This window comes from Salvelinus fontinalis, chromosome 1 (assembly GCF_029448725.1).
Source record: "Salvelinus fontinalis isolate EN_2023a chromosome 1, ASM2944872v1, whole genome shotgun sequence".
NCBI classification, from domain to species: domain Eukaryota; kingdom Metazoa; phylum Chordata; class Actinopteri; order Salmoniformes; family Salmonidae; genus Salvelinus; species Salvelinus fontinalis.
In genome coordinates, this window is record NC_074665.1 from 11,353,072 (window position 1) to 11,368,854 (window position 15,783).

At 45.0% G+C, this 15,783-nt stretch overlaps 1 protein-coding gene across 1 annotated transcript in view; it reads right to left on the reverse strand.

The window, feature by feature from the left end:
- LOC129815592 (germ cell-specific gene 1-like protein) overlaps nt 1-15,783 on the reverse strand; it is a 55,343-nt gene that overhangs the window by 24,053 nt on the left and 15,507 nt on the right. The window contains exon 3 of the mRNA XM_055869584.1: nt 10,697-10,849. Coding sequence (XP_055725559.1) covers nt 10,697-10,849 — 153 coding nt within the window. The remainder of the gene's footprint in view (nt 1-10,696; nt 10,850-15,783) is intronic.

Consider the following 15,783-nt stretch of genomic DNA (forward strand, 5'->3'; position numbering starts at 1 on the left):
TCCCTTCAAACCCTCATCTCTCTCCCTTCAAACTCCCCCCCCCCTCTCTCTCCTCTCTCTCTCTCTCTCTCTCTCTCTCTCTATAACCCCCTCTCTCTCCCCCTTCATACCCCCCTCTCTCTCCCTTCATACCCCCTCTCTCTCCCCCTTCATACTCCCCTCTCTCTCCCTTCATACCCCCTCTCTCTCTCCCTTCATACTCCCCTCTCTCTCCCTTCATACCCCCCCCTCTCTCTCTCTCTTCACCCCCTCTCTCTCCCTTCATACCCTCATATATCTCCCTTAATACCCGTATCTCTCTCCCTTCATACCCTCATCTCTCTCCCTTCATACCCCCCTCTCTCTCCCTTCATACCATCTCTCTCTCTCCCTCCCTCTCCCTCCCTCTCTCTCTCTCTCCCTTCATACCCTCATCTCTCTCCCTTCATACCCTCATCTCTCTCCCGTCATGCCCCCCCCTCTCTCTCTATAACCCCCTCTCTCTCCCTTCATACTCCCCTCTCTCTCTCGCTCTCTCTCTATAACAACCTCTCTCTCCCTTCATACCCCCCTCTCTCTCCCTTCATACCCCCATCTCTCTCCCTTCATACTCCCCTCTCTCACCCTTCATACCCCCCTCTCTCTCCCTTCATATCCTCATCTCTCTCCCTTCATAACCCCCTCTCTCTCCCTTCATACCATCTCTCTCTCTCCCTCTCTCTCCCCCTCTCTCTCTCTCCCTCTCTCTCTCCCTCTCTCTCTCCCTCTCTCTCTCCCCCTCTCTCCTCCCCTCTCTCTCTCTCTCTCTCCCTCTCCCTCTCCCTCTCCCTCTCCCTCTCTCTCTCCCTCTCTCTCTCTCCCTCTCTCTCTCCCTCTCTCCATACAACCCACAATCAATTAGTTTAATAAGGGTTTCTCTATTCTCTGGCCTCTAGCATTCCTGTAGAAACCATTACAACAAGATGCTGAGCTAGGTAAACTGCTTCTCTATAACCTAGATGAACACAATAAAAACAGTCACAAAGGAAAACCCTCTTACTGATTCCTTTGGATCAAGGATTGGCAGCTGGCGGCCGACCTTCTTTCTCTAGGCCGGCAGATGACTTCTACAAAATAAATAAATACATATATATATATTTGGAACTCAGTCGGGGTATCAATTTACTGTTGAGATTTAGAATAATAGAAGAGACAAGGTGCAAATTTCAAAATGTGTTTGTGGATCAACAGTTTCTCAGTTTTATTTACTTACAGTCACTCCATTAAAACATGTCAGCTAACATTTTTTACATTGATAAATTAGTCTAGCCGAACTTGTAGTAATGATGGTTGAATTATCAACCGGGGGGCAGCCATTGATTTTGTTAGTCACTCTCACTCAGATATCATATTAATAAAAACTGCAAAAAGTTCTCTCCATCCTATGGCAGAATGTGTAGAATTGAAGGAAATTAGCTGTAACACCGCAAATATTTCTCTCCGCACCATGGCAAAACGAGTAGAAATGCATGAAACGTGTAATAAATTAGGGCAATCTTATCTCCGCCCAAAGACAAAATGTTTGGAATTGCAGCAAACTTGTTATAAAACGGCAACATTTTCTCTACGCCCCATGACAAAATGTGTAGAATAGCAGGAAATTAACTCTGTAACTTCAAATTCTTCTCTCCTCTCTCAAGAGAGGGGCAACAACATTTCGCTTAGGGCCCCCAAAAGGCCAGGGACCGCTCTGACTGCATGTGTGGGCATGGATGTGGGTATGGATGTGGGTATGGATGTGGGTATAGATGTGGGTATGGATGTGGGTATAGATGTGGGTATAGATGTGGGTATGGATGCGGGTATATATGTGGGGATATATCTGAGTATAGATGTGGGTATAGATGTGGGTATAGATGTGGGTATGGATGCGGGTATAGATGTGGGGATATATATGGGTATAGATGTGGGTATAGATCCGCTACAAGACCATGGTGCTTGCCTACGGAGCTGTGAGGGGAACGGCACCTCAGTACCTTCAGGCTCTGATCAGGCCCTACACCCAAACAAGGGCACTGCGTTCATCCACCTCTGGCCTGCTCGCCTCCCTACCACTGAGGAAGTACAGTTCCCGCTCAGCCCAATCAAAACTGTTCGCTGCTCTGGCACCCCAATGGTGGAACAAACTCCCTCACGACGCCAGGACAGCGGAGTCAATCACCACCTTCCGGAGACACCTGAAACCCCACCTCTTCAAGGAATACCTAGGATAGGATAAAGCAATCCTTCTGCCCCCCCCCCCCCCCCTTAAAAGATGTAGATGCACTATTGTAAAGTGGCTGTTCCACTGGATGTCATTAGGTGAATGCACCAATTTGTAAGTCGCTCTGGATAAGAGCGTCTGCTAAATGACTTAAATGTAAATGTAAAAATGTAAATGTAGATGTGAGTATAGATGTGGGTATAGATGTGGGGATATATATGGGTATAGATGTGGGTATGGATGTGGGTATATATGTGGGTATAGATGTGGGGATATATCTGGGTATAGATGTGGGTATATATGTGGGTATAGATGTGGGTAGAGATGTGGGTATAGATGTGGGGATATATATGGGTATATATCTGGGTATAGATGTGGGTATAGATGTGGGGATATATCTGGGTATAGATGTGGGTATATATCCGGGTATAGACGTGGGTATAGATGTGGGTATATATCCGGGTATAGATGGGGGTATAGATGTGGGGATATATCTGGGTATAGATGCGGGTATATACCCGGGTATAGATGTGGGTATGGATGCGGGTATAGATGTGGGGATATATCTGGGTATAGGTGTGGGTATAGATGTGGGTATAGATGTGGGCATAGATGTGGGTAGAGATGTGGGTATGGATGTGGGTATGGATGTGGGGATATATCTGGGTATAGATGTGGGTATATATGTGGGTATAGATGTGGGTATAGATGTGGGGATATATATGGGTATAGATGTGGGTATAGATGTGAGTATAGATGTGGGTATAGATGTGGGGATATATATGGGTATAGATGTGGGTATGGATGTGGGTATATATGTGGGTATAGATGTGGGGATAGATGTGGGAATAGCTGTGGGTATGGATGTGGGTATAGATGTGGGTATATATCTGGGTATAGATGAGGGTATATATGTGGGTATAGATGTGGGTAGAGATGTGGGTAGAGATGTGGGAATAGCTGTGGGTATGGATGTGGGTATAGATGTGGGTATATATCTGGGTATAGATGAGGGTATATATGTGGGTATAGATGTGGGTAGAGATGTGGGTAGAGATGTGGGTATAGATGTGGGTATAGATGTGGGTAGAGATGTGGGTATGGATGTGGGTATAGATGCGGGGATATATCTGGGTATAGATGAGGGTATATATGTGGGTATAGATGTGGGTAGAGATGTGGGTAGAGATGTGGGTATAGCTGTGGGTATGGATGTGGGTATAGATGTGGGTATATATCTGGGTATAGATGAGGGTATATATGTGGGTATAGATGTGGGTAGAGATGTAGGTAGAGATGTGGGTATAGATGTGGGTATAGATGTGGTTATAGATGTGGGTATGGATGCGGGTATGGATGTGGGTATAGATGTGGGTATAGATGTGGGTATGGATGCGGGTATGGATGTGGGTATGGATGCGGGTATAGATGTGGGTATAGATGTGGGTATAGATGTGGGTATAGATGTGGGTATATATCCGGGTATAGATGTGGGGATATATCTGGGTATGGATGTGCGGATATATCTGGGTATAGATGTGGGTATAGATGTAGGTAGAGATGTAGGTATAGATGTGGGTATAGCTGTGGGTATGGATGTGGGTATAGATGTGGGTATATATCCGGGTATAGATGTGGGTATAGATGTGGGTATAGATGTGGGGATATATCTGGGTATAGACGTGGGTATGGATGTGGGTATAGATGTGGGTATAGATGTGGGTATATATCCGGGTATAGATGTGGGGATATATCTGGGTATGGATGTGGGGATATATCTGGGTATAGATGTGGGTATAGATGTGGGGATATATGTGGGTATAGATGAGGGTATATATGTGGGTATAGATGTGGATATAGATGTGGGTAGAGATGTGGGTAGAGATGTAGGTAGAGATGTGGGTATAGATGTGGGTAGAGATGTATGTAGAGATTTGGGTATAGATGGGGTATAGCTGTGGGTATGGATGTGGGTATGGATGTGGGTATATATGTTGGTATAGATGTGGGTAGAGCTGTGGGTAGAGATGTAGGTATAGATGTGGGTATAGCTGTGGGTATGGTTGTGGGTATGGATGTGGGTATAGATGTGGGTATAGATGTGGGTATAGATGTGGGTATAGATGTGGGTATGGATGTGGGTATAGATGTGGGTATGGGTGTGGGTATAGATGCGGGTATGGATGTGGGTATAGATGTGGGTATAGATGTGGGTATAGATGAGGGTATAGATGTGGGTATGGATGTGGGTATACAGTGGGGCAAAAAAGTATTTAGTCAGCCACCAATTGTGCAAGTTCTCCCACTTAAAAAGATGAGAGAGGCCTGTAATTTTCCTCATAGGTACACTTCATCTATGACAGACAAAATGAGAAAAAACAATCCAGAAAATCACATTGTAGGATTTTTAAAGAATTTATTTGCAAATTGTGGTGGAAAATAAGTATTTGGTCACCTACAAACAAGCAAGATGTCTGGCTCTCACAGACCTGTAACTTCTTCTTTAAGAGGCTCCTCTGTCCTCCACTCGTTACCTGTATTAATGGCACCTGTTTGAACTTGTTATCAGTATAAAAGACACCTGTCCACAACCTCAAACAGTCACACTCCAAACTTCAATATGGCCAAGACCAAAGAGCTGTCAAAGGACACCAGAAACAAAATTGTAGACCTGCACCAGGCTGAGAAGACTGAATCTGCAATAGGTAAGCAGCTTGGTTTGAAGAAATCAACTGTGGGAACAATTATTAGGAAATGGAAGACTTACAAGACAACTGATAATCTCCCTCGATCTGGGGCTCCACGCAAGATCTCACCCCGTGGGGTCAAAATGATCACAAGAACGGTGAGCAAAAATCCCAGATCCACACGGGAGGACCTAGTGAATGACCTGCAGAGAGCTGGGACCAGAGTAACAAAGCCTACCATCAGTAACACACTACGCCGCCAGGGACTCAAATCCTGCAGTGCCAGACGTGTCCCCCTGCTTAAGCCAGCACATGTCCAGGCCCGTCTGAAGTTTGCTAGAGAGCATTTGGATGATCCAAAAGAAGATTGGGAGAATGTCATATAGTCAGATGAAACCAAAATATAACTTTTTGGTAAAAACTCAACTCGTCGTGTTTGGAGGACAAAGAATGCTGAGTTGCATCCAAAGAACAACATACCTACTGTGAAGCATGGGGGTAGAAACATCATGCTTTGGGGCTGTTTTTCTGCAAAGGGACCAGGACGACTGATCCGTGTAAAGGAAAGAATGAATGGGGCCATGTATCGTGAGATTTTGAGTGAAAACCTCCTTCCATCAGCAAGGGCATTGAAGATGAAACGTGGCTGGGTCTTTCAGCATGAAAATGATCCCAAACACACCGCCCGGGCAACGAAGGAGTGGCTTCGTAAGAAGCATTTCAAGGTCCTGGAGTTGTCACGTTCCTGACCTATTTCTGTTAGTTTGTTTTATGTGTTAGTTGGTCAGGATGTGAGTTTGGGTGGGCATTCTATGTTTTCTGTTTCTATGTTGGTTTATGGGTTGCCTGGTATGGCTCTTAATTAGAGGCAGGTGTTTGGCGTTCCTCTAATTAAGAGTCATATTTAGGTAGGTGTTTTCACAGTGTTCGTTGTGGGTGGTTGTCTCCTGTGTCTGTGTATGTCGTTGCGCCACACGGGACTGTTTTCGGTTTGTTTGTTTTTCGGTTTATGTAGTCTGTTCCTGTTTCATGCGTTCTTCGTTATATGTAAGTTCTTATGTTCAGGTGCGTCTACGTCGTTTGTTGTTTTGTTAGTGTATAATCGAGTTTGTGTTTTCTTTAATAAATATGTCTTCAAACTCCGCTGCATTTTGGTTCAATCCCTGCTCCTCCTCTTCTGATGAAGAGGAGGAGGAAAGCCGTTACAGGAGTGGCCTAGCCAGTCTCCAGATTTCAACCCCATAGAAAATCTTTGGAGGGAGTTGAAAGTCCGTGTTGCCCAGCAACAGCCCCAAAACATCACTGCTCTAGAGGAGATCTGCATGGAGGAATGGGCCAAAATACCAGCAACAGTGTGTGAAAACCTTGTGAAGACTTACAGAAAACGTTTGACCTCTGTCATTGCCAACAAAGGGTATATAACAAAGTATTGAGATAAACTTTTGTTATTGACCAAATACTTATTTTCCACCATAATTTGCAAATAAATTAATAAAAAATCCTACAATGTGATTTTCTGGATTGTTTTTTCTCATTTTGTCTGTCATAGTTGAAGTGTACCTATGATGAAAATTACAGGCCTCTCATCTTTTTAAGTGGGAGAACTTGCACAATTGGTGGCTGACTAAATACTTTTTTGCCCCACTGTATATGTGGGTATAGATGTGGGTATGGATGTGGGTATGGATGTGGGTATAGATGTGGCTATAGATGGATAACTCCTGTGAGATGAGACTGTAGACAGAACAGGATAACTCCTGTGAGATGAGACTGTAGACAGAACAGGATAACTCCTGTGAGATGAGACTGTAGGCAGGACAGGATACCTCCTGTGAGACTGTAGGCAGGACAGGATACCTCCTGTGAGACTGTAGGCAGGACAGGATACCTCCTCTGAGATGAGACTGTAGACAGAACAGGATACCTCCTCTGAGATGAGACTGTAGACAGGACAGGATAACTCCTCTAAGATGAGACTGTAGGCAGAACAGGATAACTCCTGTGAGATGAGACTGTAGACAGAACAGGATAACTCCTGTGAGATGAGACTGTAGACAGAACAGGATAATTCCTGTGAGATGAGACTGTAGGCAGGACAGGATACCTCCTGTGAGACTGTAGGCAGGACAGGATACCTCCTCTGAGATGAGACTGTAGACAGGACAGGATAACTCCTGTGACATGAGACTGTAGACAGAACAGGATAACTCCTGTGAGATTAGACTGTAGTTAGGACAGGATACCTCCTGTGAGATGAGACTGTAGGCAGGACAGGATACCTCCTCTGAGATGAGACTGTAGACAGGACAGGATACCTCCTGTGAGATGAGACTGTAGGCAGGACAGGATAACTCCTGTGACATGAGACTGTAGACAGAACAGGATAACTCCTGTGAGATGAGACTGTAGGCAGGACAGGATACCTCCTGTGAGACTGTAGGCAGGACAGGATACCTCCTGTGAGATGGGACTGTAGGCAGGACAGGATAACTCCTGTGAGATGAGACTGTAGGCAGGACAGAATAACTCCTATGAGACTGTAGGCAGGACAGGATACCTCCTGTGAGATGAGACTGTAGACAGGACAGGATACCTCCTGTGAGATGAGACTGTAGACAGGACAGGATACCTCCTGTGAGATGAGACTGTAGGCAGGACAGGATACCTCCTGTGAGATGAGACTGTAGGCAGGACAGGATACCTCCTGTGAGACTGTAGGCAGGACAGGATACCTCCTGTGAGATGGGACTGTAGGCAGGACAGGATACCTCCTGTGAGACTGTAGGCAGGACAGGATACCTCCTGTGAGATGAGACTGTAGGCAGGACAGGATAACTCCTATGAGACTGTAGGCAGGACAGGATACCTCCTGTGAGATGAGACTGTAGACAGGACAGGATACCTCCTGTGAGATGAGACTGTAGACAGGACAGGATACCTCCTGTGAGATGAGACTGTAGACAGGACAGGATACCTCCTGTGAGATGAGACTGTAGACAGGACAGGATACCTCCTTTGAGATGAGACTGTAGACAGGACAGGATAACTCCTGTGAGATGAGACTGTAGACAGGACAGGATAACTCCTGTGAGATGAGACTGTAGACAGGACAGGATAACTCCTGTGAGATGAGACTGTAGACAGGACAGGATAACTCCTGTGAGATGAGACTGTAGACAGGACAGGATAACTCCTGTGAGATGAGACTGTAGGCAGGACAGGATAACTCCTGTGAGATGAGACTGTAGACAGAACAGGATAACTCCTGTGAGATGAGACTGTAGACAGGACAGGATACCTCCTGTGAGATGAGACTGTAGACAGGACAGGATAACTCCTGTGAGATGAGACTGTAGACAGGACAGGATAACTCCTGTGAGATGAGACTGTAGACAGGACAGGATAACTCCTGTGAGGTGAGACTGTAGGCAGGACAGGATAACTCCTGTGAGATGAGACTGTAGACAGGACAGGATAACTCCTGTGAGATGAGACTGTAGACAGGACAGGATAACTCCTGTGAGATGATACTGTAGGCAGGACAGGATACCTCCTGTGAGATGAGACTGTAGGCAGGACAGGATACCTCCTGTGAGATGAGACTGTAGGCAGGACAGGATACCTCCTGTGAGATGACTGTAGGCAGGACAGGATACCTCCTGTGAGATGAGACTGTAGGCAGGACAGGATACCTCCTGTGAGACTGTAGGCAGGACAGGATACCTCCTGTGAGACGAGACTATGTTCATTTGAGTACATTTTAACTGTGTTTTTACATGCCAGTTAAATCAGTGGTTGATTTGAGGTGGTTTGGTCATCCATTCCATTAAACGCTTGGTTTATATCTGCGAACCAAATTCTATCTACAGTAGTAATTGCTGATGACCCTCATTTCAGCCAACATTGCCAATAAAAATATCCCCGTTATGTTTCACAGTTCAGTTCGATGATACATTTTGTGGATTTCTGAGGTCACTGTTAATGCCTTCATCAAGAACAAAAACATTGAATAACCAACATCAGACGAGTGCCAAACGACCGCAAATGACCTGGATGCAAGACAAGAGGTTTGGAGACTGCCAAGAGGTTGGGATGACAGCCAAAAGGTTGGGATGACAGCCAAGAGGTTTGGATGACAGTCAAGAGGTTAAGAGACAGCCAAGAGGTTAGGAGACAGCCAAGACCTAGACCAGGGGTCGGGAACCTTTTTGACTAAGAGAGCCATGAAAGCAAAAAATTTGGAAATTTATTTCAGTGAGAGCCATATAATATATTTTAAAAGTGAATTCAACTAAATGTCAGTATAATAAGCCTCTGAATTTGTCAAAGTGCCGCTTTACATTCGACCGTTTCATCGATGTAATTTATTCATTGCAAATTAGACACACCGCAGAACCTGCTCTCTCCACAAAGGCGAATTCTTCGGTCCATTCGTCCTGAAATGTACGATACTCGTCATCTTTTTTTCTTTTCGCCATCTTCTTCGCCGAAGGGTTAGCTTTGAGCTAATGACCGAGCAGACTGATTCAAAAGGAGGCGTTTAGCTGTTTTACCTAGCAACGGCCAACGTAGGCCAGCATCATTTAATTCAAATAATGGACAATTTCTCCTGCAGCCCTGAACAGGACATGAGCAGTGAAAAATCGATGGATGGATTAAAACAAGTGAGAATAGGCCTCCCGGGTGGCGCAGTGGTCTAGAGCACTGCATCGCATTGCTAGCTGCGCCACCAGAGTCTCTGGGTTCGCGCCCAGGCTCTGTCGCAGCCGGCCGCGACCGGGAGGTCGTTGGGGCTACGCACAATTGGCTTAGCGTCGTCCGGGTTAGGGAGGGTTTGGCCGGTAGAGATATCCTTGTCTCATCGCGCTCCAGCGACTCCTGTGGCGGGCCGGGCGCAGTGCGCGCTAACCGAGGGGGGCGGGTGCACGGTGTTTCCTCCGACACATTGGTGCGGCTGGCTTCCGGGTTGGAGGCGCGCTGTGTTAAGAAGCTGTGCGGCTTGGTTGGGTTGTGCTTCGGAGGACGCATGGCTTTCGACCTTCGTCTCTCCCGAGCCCGTACGGGAGTTGTAGCGATGAGACAAGATAGTAATTACTAGCGATTGGATACCACGAAAATTGGGGAGAAAAGGGGATAAAATTTATTTAAAAAAAAGGAAAAACAAATTGAGAATATTTTGTTTTATCTGCGAGCCAGATGCAATCATCAAAAGAGCCACACCTGACCTAGACCATCACTTAGTCAAAAGAACATCTAGACCATCACTTAGCCAACAGAACATCTAGACCATCACATAGCCAACAAAACACCTAGACCATCACATAGCCAACAAAACACCTAAACCATCACATAGCCAACAAAACACCTAAACCATCACATAGCCAACAGAACACTGAAGTATTGTGTCTGCAGAAAAACTCAGATGACAGGACCAAATGAATACCGATCCAGATAAAACTCGACAAGCTGTCTGAAAAAGACAACGCCTCATAGTATACATGGAAGAGTAGACTTCAAGTCCAGTCCAGTCTGCAGACCCACAGATAGCAGTGAGCAGTGTTCCATGGGTAAGTGCCTGTTTTAGGGCCCCTCACTGAGTAAAGCTGCCTAAAGCTGCCAGTGTGAAGACCGTGTTGATCTGCAGGGTTTCTGTAGTCCCAATCAGCAACAAACAAACAAACAAAATACTTTTCTACCTGAGAGGAATAATGAGGAGAGGAGAAAACTGACTGACTCAATAGCAAGAGGCACGCACACACACATACGAGAGGATGTAAAGTGCTGTTACCTGACAGGACAGTGAACATGGCAGCGAAGGCGTTGAGTTTGAGTCCGTTGATGACATTTCCTAAGTGACATGCCTCTATGGACATGAGGATGCCTCCGGTGGCCAGGAGGAGAATATAAAGACACTCTGCCACGATACACAGCCACAGCACTCCTACAAAAGGAGAGAGGGAGGGAGAGAGAGAGAAAGAGAGAGAGAGAGAGAGAGAGAGAGCGAGAGAGAGAGAGAGAGAGAGAGAGAGAGAGAGAGAGAGAGGCAAGGGGATGGGAAAGAGGGACAAATGGGAGAGGGAGAGGAGATTGAGGAGAGGGAGGGAGGTGAGAAAAAGAAAGCAATGAGGGAGGGAGGGAGGGATGGGATGGGAATGAGAGACACATAAATTAAGGGGGAAGTTAGGTAAGGGAGTTGGACCAGTGACCGATTCACCATATCATTAACCTCCACTGTAACGGTGAAGATTCATCTGTCTCTAAGAGACAGACAGAGACACCACTTGACCTACACTCACTGCCTGGGTTATGGATGATGGGATGAATGGTCCTTGATATGATCGCGGTTTGTAAAACTACATTAAGTTGCCCCCTATTACTGTGCAACTACACTGTAATAGCTGTAGTAAGAACATAGTAACAACGTCGTAACAACGTCGTAACAACACAGTAACAACACAGTAACAACACAGTAACAACACAGTAACACCGTAGTAACAACACAGTAACAACACAGTGACAACAGTGACAACACAGTAACACCGTAGTAACAACACAGTAACAATACAGTAACACCGTAGTAACACCGTAGTAACATCGTAGTGACAACACAGTAACAACACAGTAACAACACAGTAACAACACAGTAACAACGTAGTAACACCGTAGTAACAACACAGTGACAACAGTAACAACACAGTAACAACAAGATAAAAACGTAGTACCAACACAGTAACAACACAGTAACAACACAGTAACAACACAGTAACAACACAGTAACGCCATAGTAACAACACAGTAACAACACAGTAACACCGTAGTAACAACACAGTAACAACACAGTAACACCGTAGTAACACCGTAGTAACACCGTAGTAACAACACAGTAACAACACAGTAACACCGTAGTAACAACACAGTCACAACACAGTAACACCGTAGTAACAACACAGTAACACCGTAGTAACAACACAGTAACACCGTAGTAACAACACAGTAACACCTCAGTAACAACACAGTAACAACACAGTAACACCGTAGTAACAACACAGTAACAATACAGTAACACCGTAGTAACAACACAGTAACACCGTAGTAACAACACAGTAACAACACAGTAACAACACAGTAACACCGTAGTAACAACACAGTAACACCGTAGTAACAACACAGTAACAACACAGTAACACCGTAGTAACACCGTAGTAACATCGTAGTGACAACACAGTAACAACACAGTAACAACACAGTAACAACACAGTAACAACACAGTAACAACACAGTAACACTGTAGTAACAACACAGTAACAACACAATAACTACACAGTAACACCGTAGTAACACCGTAGTAACACCGTAGTAACAACACAGTAACAACACAGTGACAACACAGTAACAACACAGTAACAACACAGTAGCACCGTAGTAACAACACAGTAACACCGTAGTAACAACACAGTAACAACACAGTAACAACACAGTAACACCGTTGTAACATCACAGTGACAACACAGTGACAACACAGTAACAACACAGTAACAACACAGTGACAACACAGTAACAACACAGTAACAACATAGTGACATCACAGTAACAACACAGTGACAACACAGTAACAACAAGGTAACAACACAGTAACAACACAGTAACAACACAGTAACAACACAGTAACAACACAGTAACACCGTAGTAACAACACAGTAACAACACAGTAACAACACAGTAACAACACAGTAACTACACAGTAACAACACAGTAACACCGTTGTAACATCACAGTGACAACACAGTGACAACACAGTAACATCACAGTGACAACACAGTACCAACACAGTAACAACACAGTAACAACAAAGTGACAACACAGTACCAACACAGTAACAACACAGTAGCAACACAGTAACAACACAGTAACAACACAGTAACGACACGGTAACAGCACAGTAACACCATATTAACAACGTAGTAACAACACAGTAACAGCACAGTAACAACGTAGTAACACAGTAACGACACGGTAACAGCACAGTAACACCATATTAACAACATAGCAACAACACAGTAACAACACAGTAACAACACAGTAACAACACAGTAACAACACAGTAACAAAACAGTAACAACACAGTAACACCATATTAACAACACAGTAACAACACAGTAACAACACAGTAACAACACAGTAACAACACAGTAACAACACAGTGACAACACAGTAACAACACAGTAACAACACAGTAACAACACAGTAACAACACAGTAACAACACAAAAACAACATAGTAACACCATATTAACAACGTAGTAACAACACAGTAACAACGTAGTAACAACACAGTAACAACACAATAACAACACAATAACAACATAGTAAAACCATAGTCACAACGTAGTAGCAACGTAGTAACAACACAGTAACAACACAGTGACAACACAGTAACAACATAGTAACAACGCAGTAACACAGTAACAACACAATAACAACACAGTAACAACGTAGTAACAACACAGTAACAACACAATAACAACATAGTAAAACCATAGTCACAACGTAGTAGCAACGTAGTAACAACACAGTAACAACACAGTAACAACATAGTAACAACACAGTAACAACACAGTAACAACACAGTAACAACATAGTAACAACACAGTAACAACACAGTAACAACAGAATAACAACATAGTAAAACCATAGTCACAACGTAGTAGCAACGTAGTAACAACGTAGTATTACTATGCTATTACATGGTAATAGGGTTTAGCGGCATCAGTCATAAACACCTCTAGAACAAGGACTGTGTAATTACACATCCAACTGCTGAAACTTATTCCAGCAGAGATGTGTTTCCATTAAAATGACTCTTTGCAGAAAGCTGTGTGTGATGACGTAGCGTATATAAAATAACTTTCGCTGTTAAATTCCCATGTACCGAATGAAAAATACAAGATGAAATGGTTTGAATCGCATTTTCAACTCAACTGATGGTTTTGTCACAAAAACTGTTGTGTTATATAGCAAATGTGCCCACTCTGGTCTTGGCATATACGCTGTAGCCAACATCTTGCAGATACAGTGCGGGTAGGCAACCTTTACTGAACAAAAATATAAATGCAACATGTAAAGATTCCAGAAATTTTCCATCCGCAAAAGAAAATATTTTTTCTCAAATTTTGAGCACAAATTTGTTTACATCTTTGTTAGTGAGTATTTCTCCCTTTGCCAAGGTAATCCATCCACCTGACAGCTGTGGCATATCAAGAAGCTGATTAAACAGCATGATCATTACACAGGTGCACCTTGTGCTGGGGAAAATAAAAGGCCACTCTAAAATGTCGTTTTGTCACAGAATCATAAAACCCGGGACGAGATGTTAAAACTGTCCATTGTGCCAGTAGATGGTATGCACTCACATGAGATTTGCCGAGATGTTGACAGAGTGGCATGGGAGGTTTATTTCTTAGACTGGGTTAAGATGTCAATTTTGGGACACATCCTCAGTAGTGTGCCTTCGAATCAGTGGGTGTTTCGGCCTTTAATCACTAAACACCCTCATCAAAGGTGGCCAGCTAAAGGGTGATCAAGCCTTAGCTTGTGTCCCATGTCCAATTAAGATTTCCCACGGGACTATGCAAGGCAGGGGCGTCCTCTTCCCTGAGCCAGCCCTACAGCTGACCGCATACCTCATATGCCCTCCTCAAGTTGGAGGGATCTGAATTGGGTTCTCAGGTGGGGGTGGGGGGGGGGGGTCATGAAGTTATAGCCCAGCAAGGGTCCTTCCATTTGATCCAGATCCACTGGCTGCCTCTTTCAGCTGCTTGAGAAACTGCTCTGACGGTCTGCCGCAGAGCCTGTCCATGGATTCCAAGTTCTTTCAGCAACCTGATGGTGGAAGAAGCCACGAATCCTCTGCATCCCACTTCAACTGGCCAGACTTTTGCATTCCAGCCACGCTGAGTTGCGTCTGCTGCCAACTCTGTGTAACGCAGTTTCTTACGCTCGTAGGCCTCTTCAACAGAGTTTTCCCATGGGACTGTGAGCTCTATGATGTACACAGCCTTTCGTGAAGGGGAACAGAGTACCATGTCTGGCCTAAGGTTGGTAGAAGCAATCTCAGGTGGAAAAATGAGTTGCTGGCCAATATCGACAAGCATCTTCCAGTCCCGGGCCATGCCTAGGTGTCCAGTTTCTGGCTTTGTAGGAGGATGCTTGGGCCTTTTCTGTCCCTCCCGGATGAATGTTGTTGTTTTGACGGGATTGCTTGTTTTTGGAGGTAATGAATTGGTTGCACTCCTCTAGGTCTCAAGTGCTGCAGCCAGGCTCTTGAGGACCTGATTGTGCCTCCAGGTGTAGCGGCCTTGTGAGTGGCTGGTCTTGCAACCTGTCATTATATGCCTGAGAGTCGCTGGAGCTGGGCAGAGGGGGCAAGTCGGGTCCTCGCCATACCATTGATGTAGGTTTTTTGGTGATGGAAGCACATCATAAACAGCTCTTATGATGAAGCTGATGTTGCTTGCCTCCTTTTGCCAAAGCTCACTCCAGTTGATCTTTCTCCTCTCCAGGCCTTCCCACCCATTGCCCTTGTTTAGCAAGAGAGACAGCCTTTGCACTTCTTGCAGTCTCCTCCTGTCTGCGCACCTCCTCGACCACCAGCTTCCTGCGTTCAGATGTTGTTGCCTTATGGAACGTTGGTTTGCTTGCTGCCAGGCCAAAGCCTCCTCTTCCATGCTGGATATTCCCCATAATGTCTTGGTGTCTCGGGGCTGATGTTGCTTGCTGCACAGCCTTGGATGATGTCCATTTCCGTCCAGTTTGTAGGGAAGGTGCAGCCTTGCTAATGGTCTGGTCTTTGGAGTCCTTCAATGTCATCTGAAGTCTT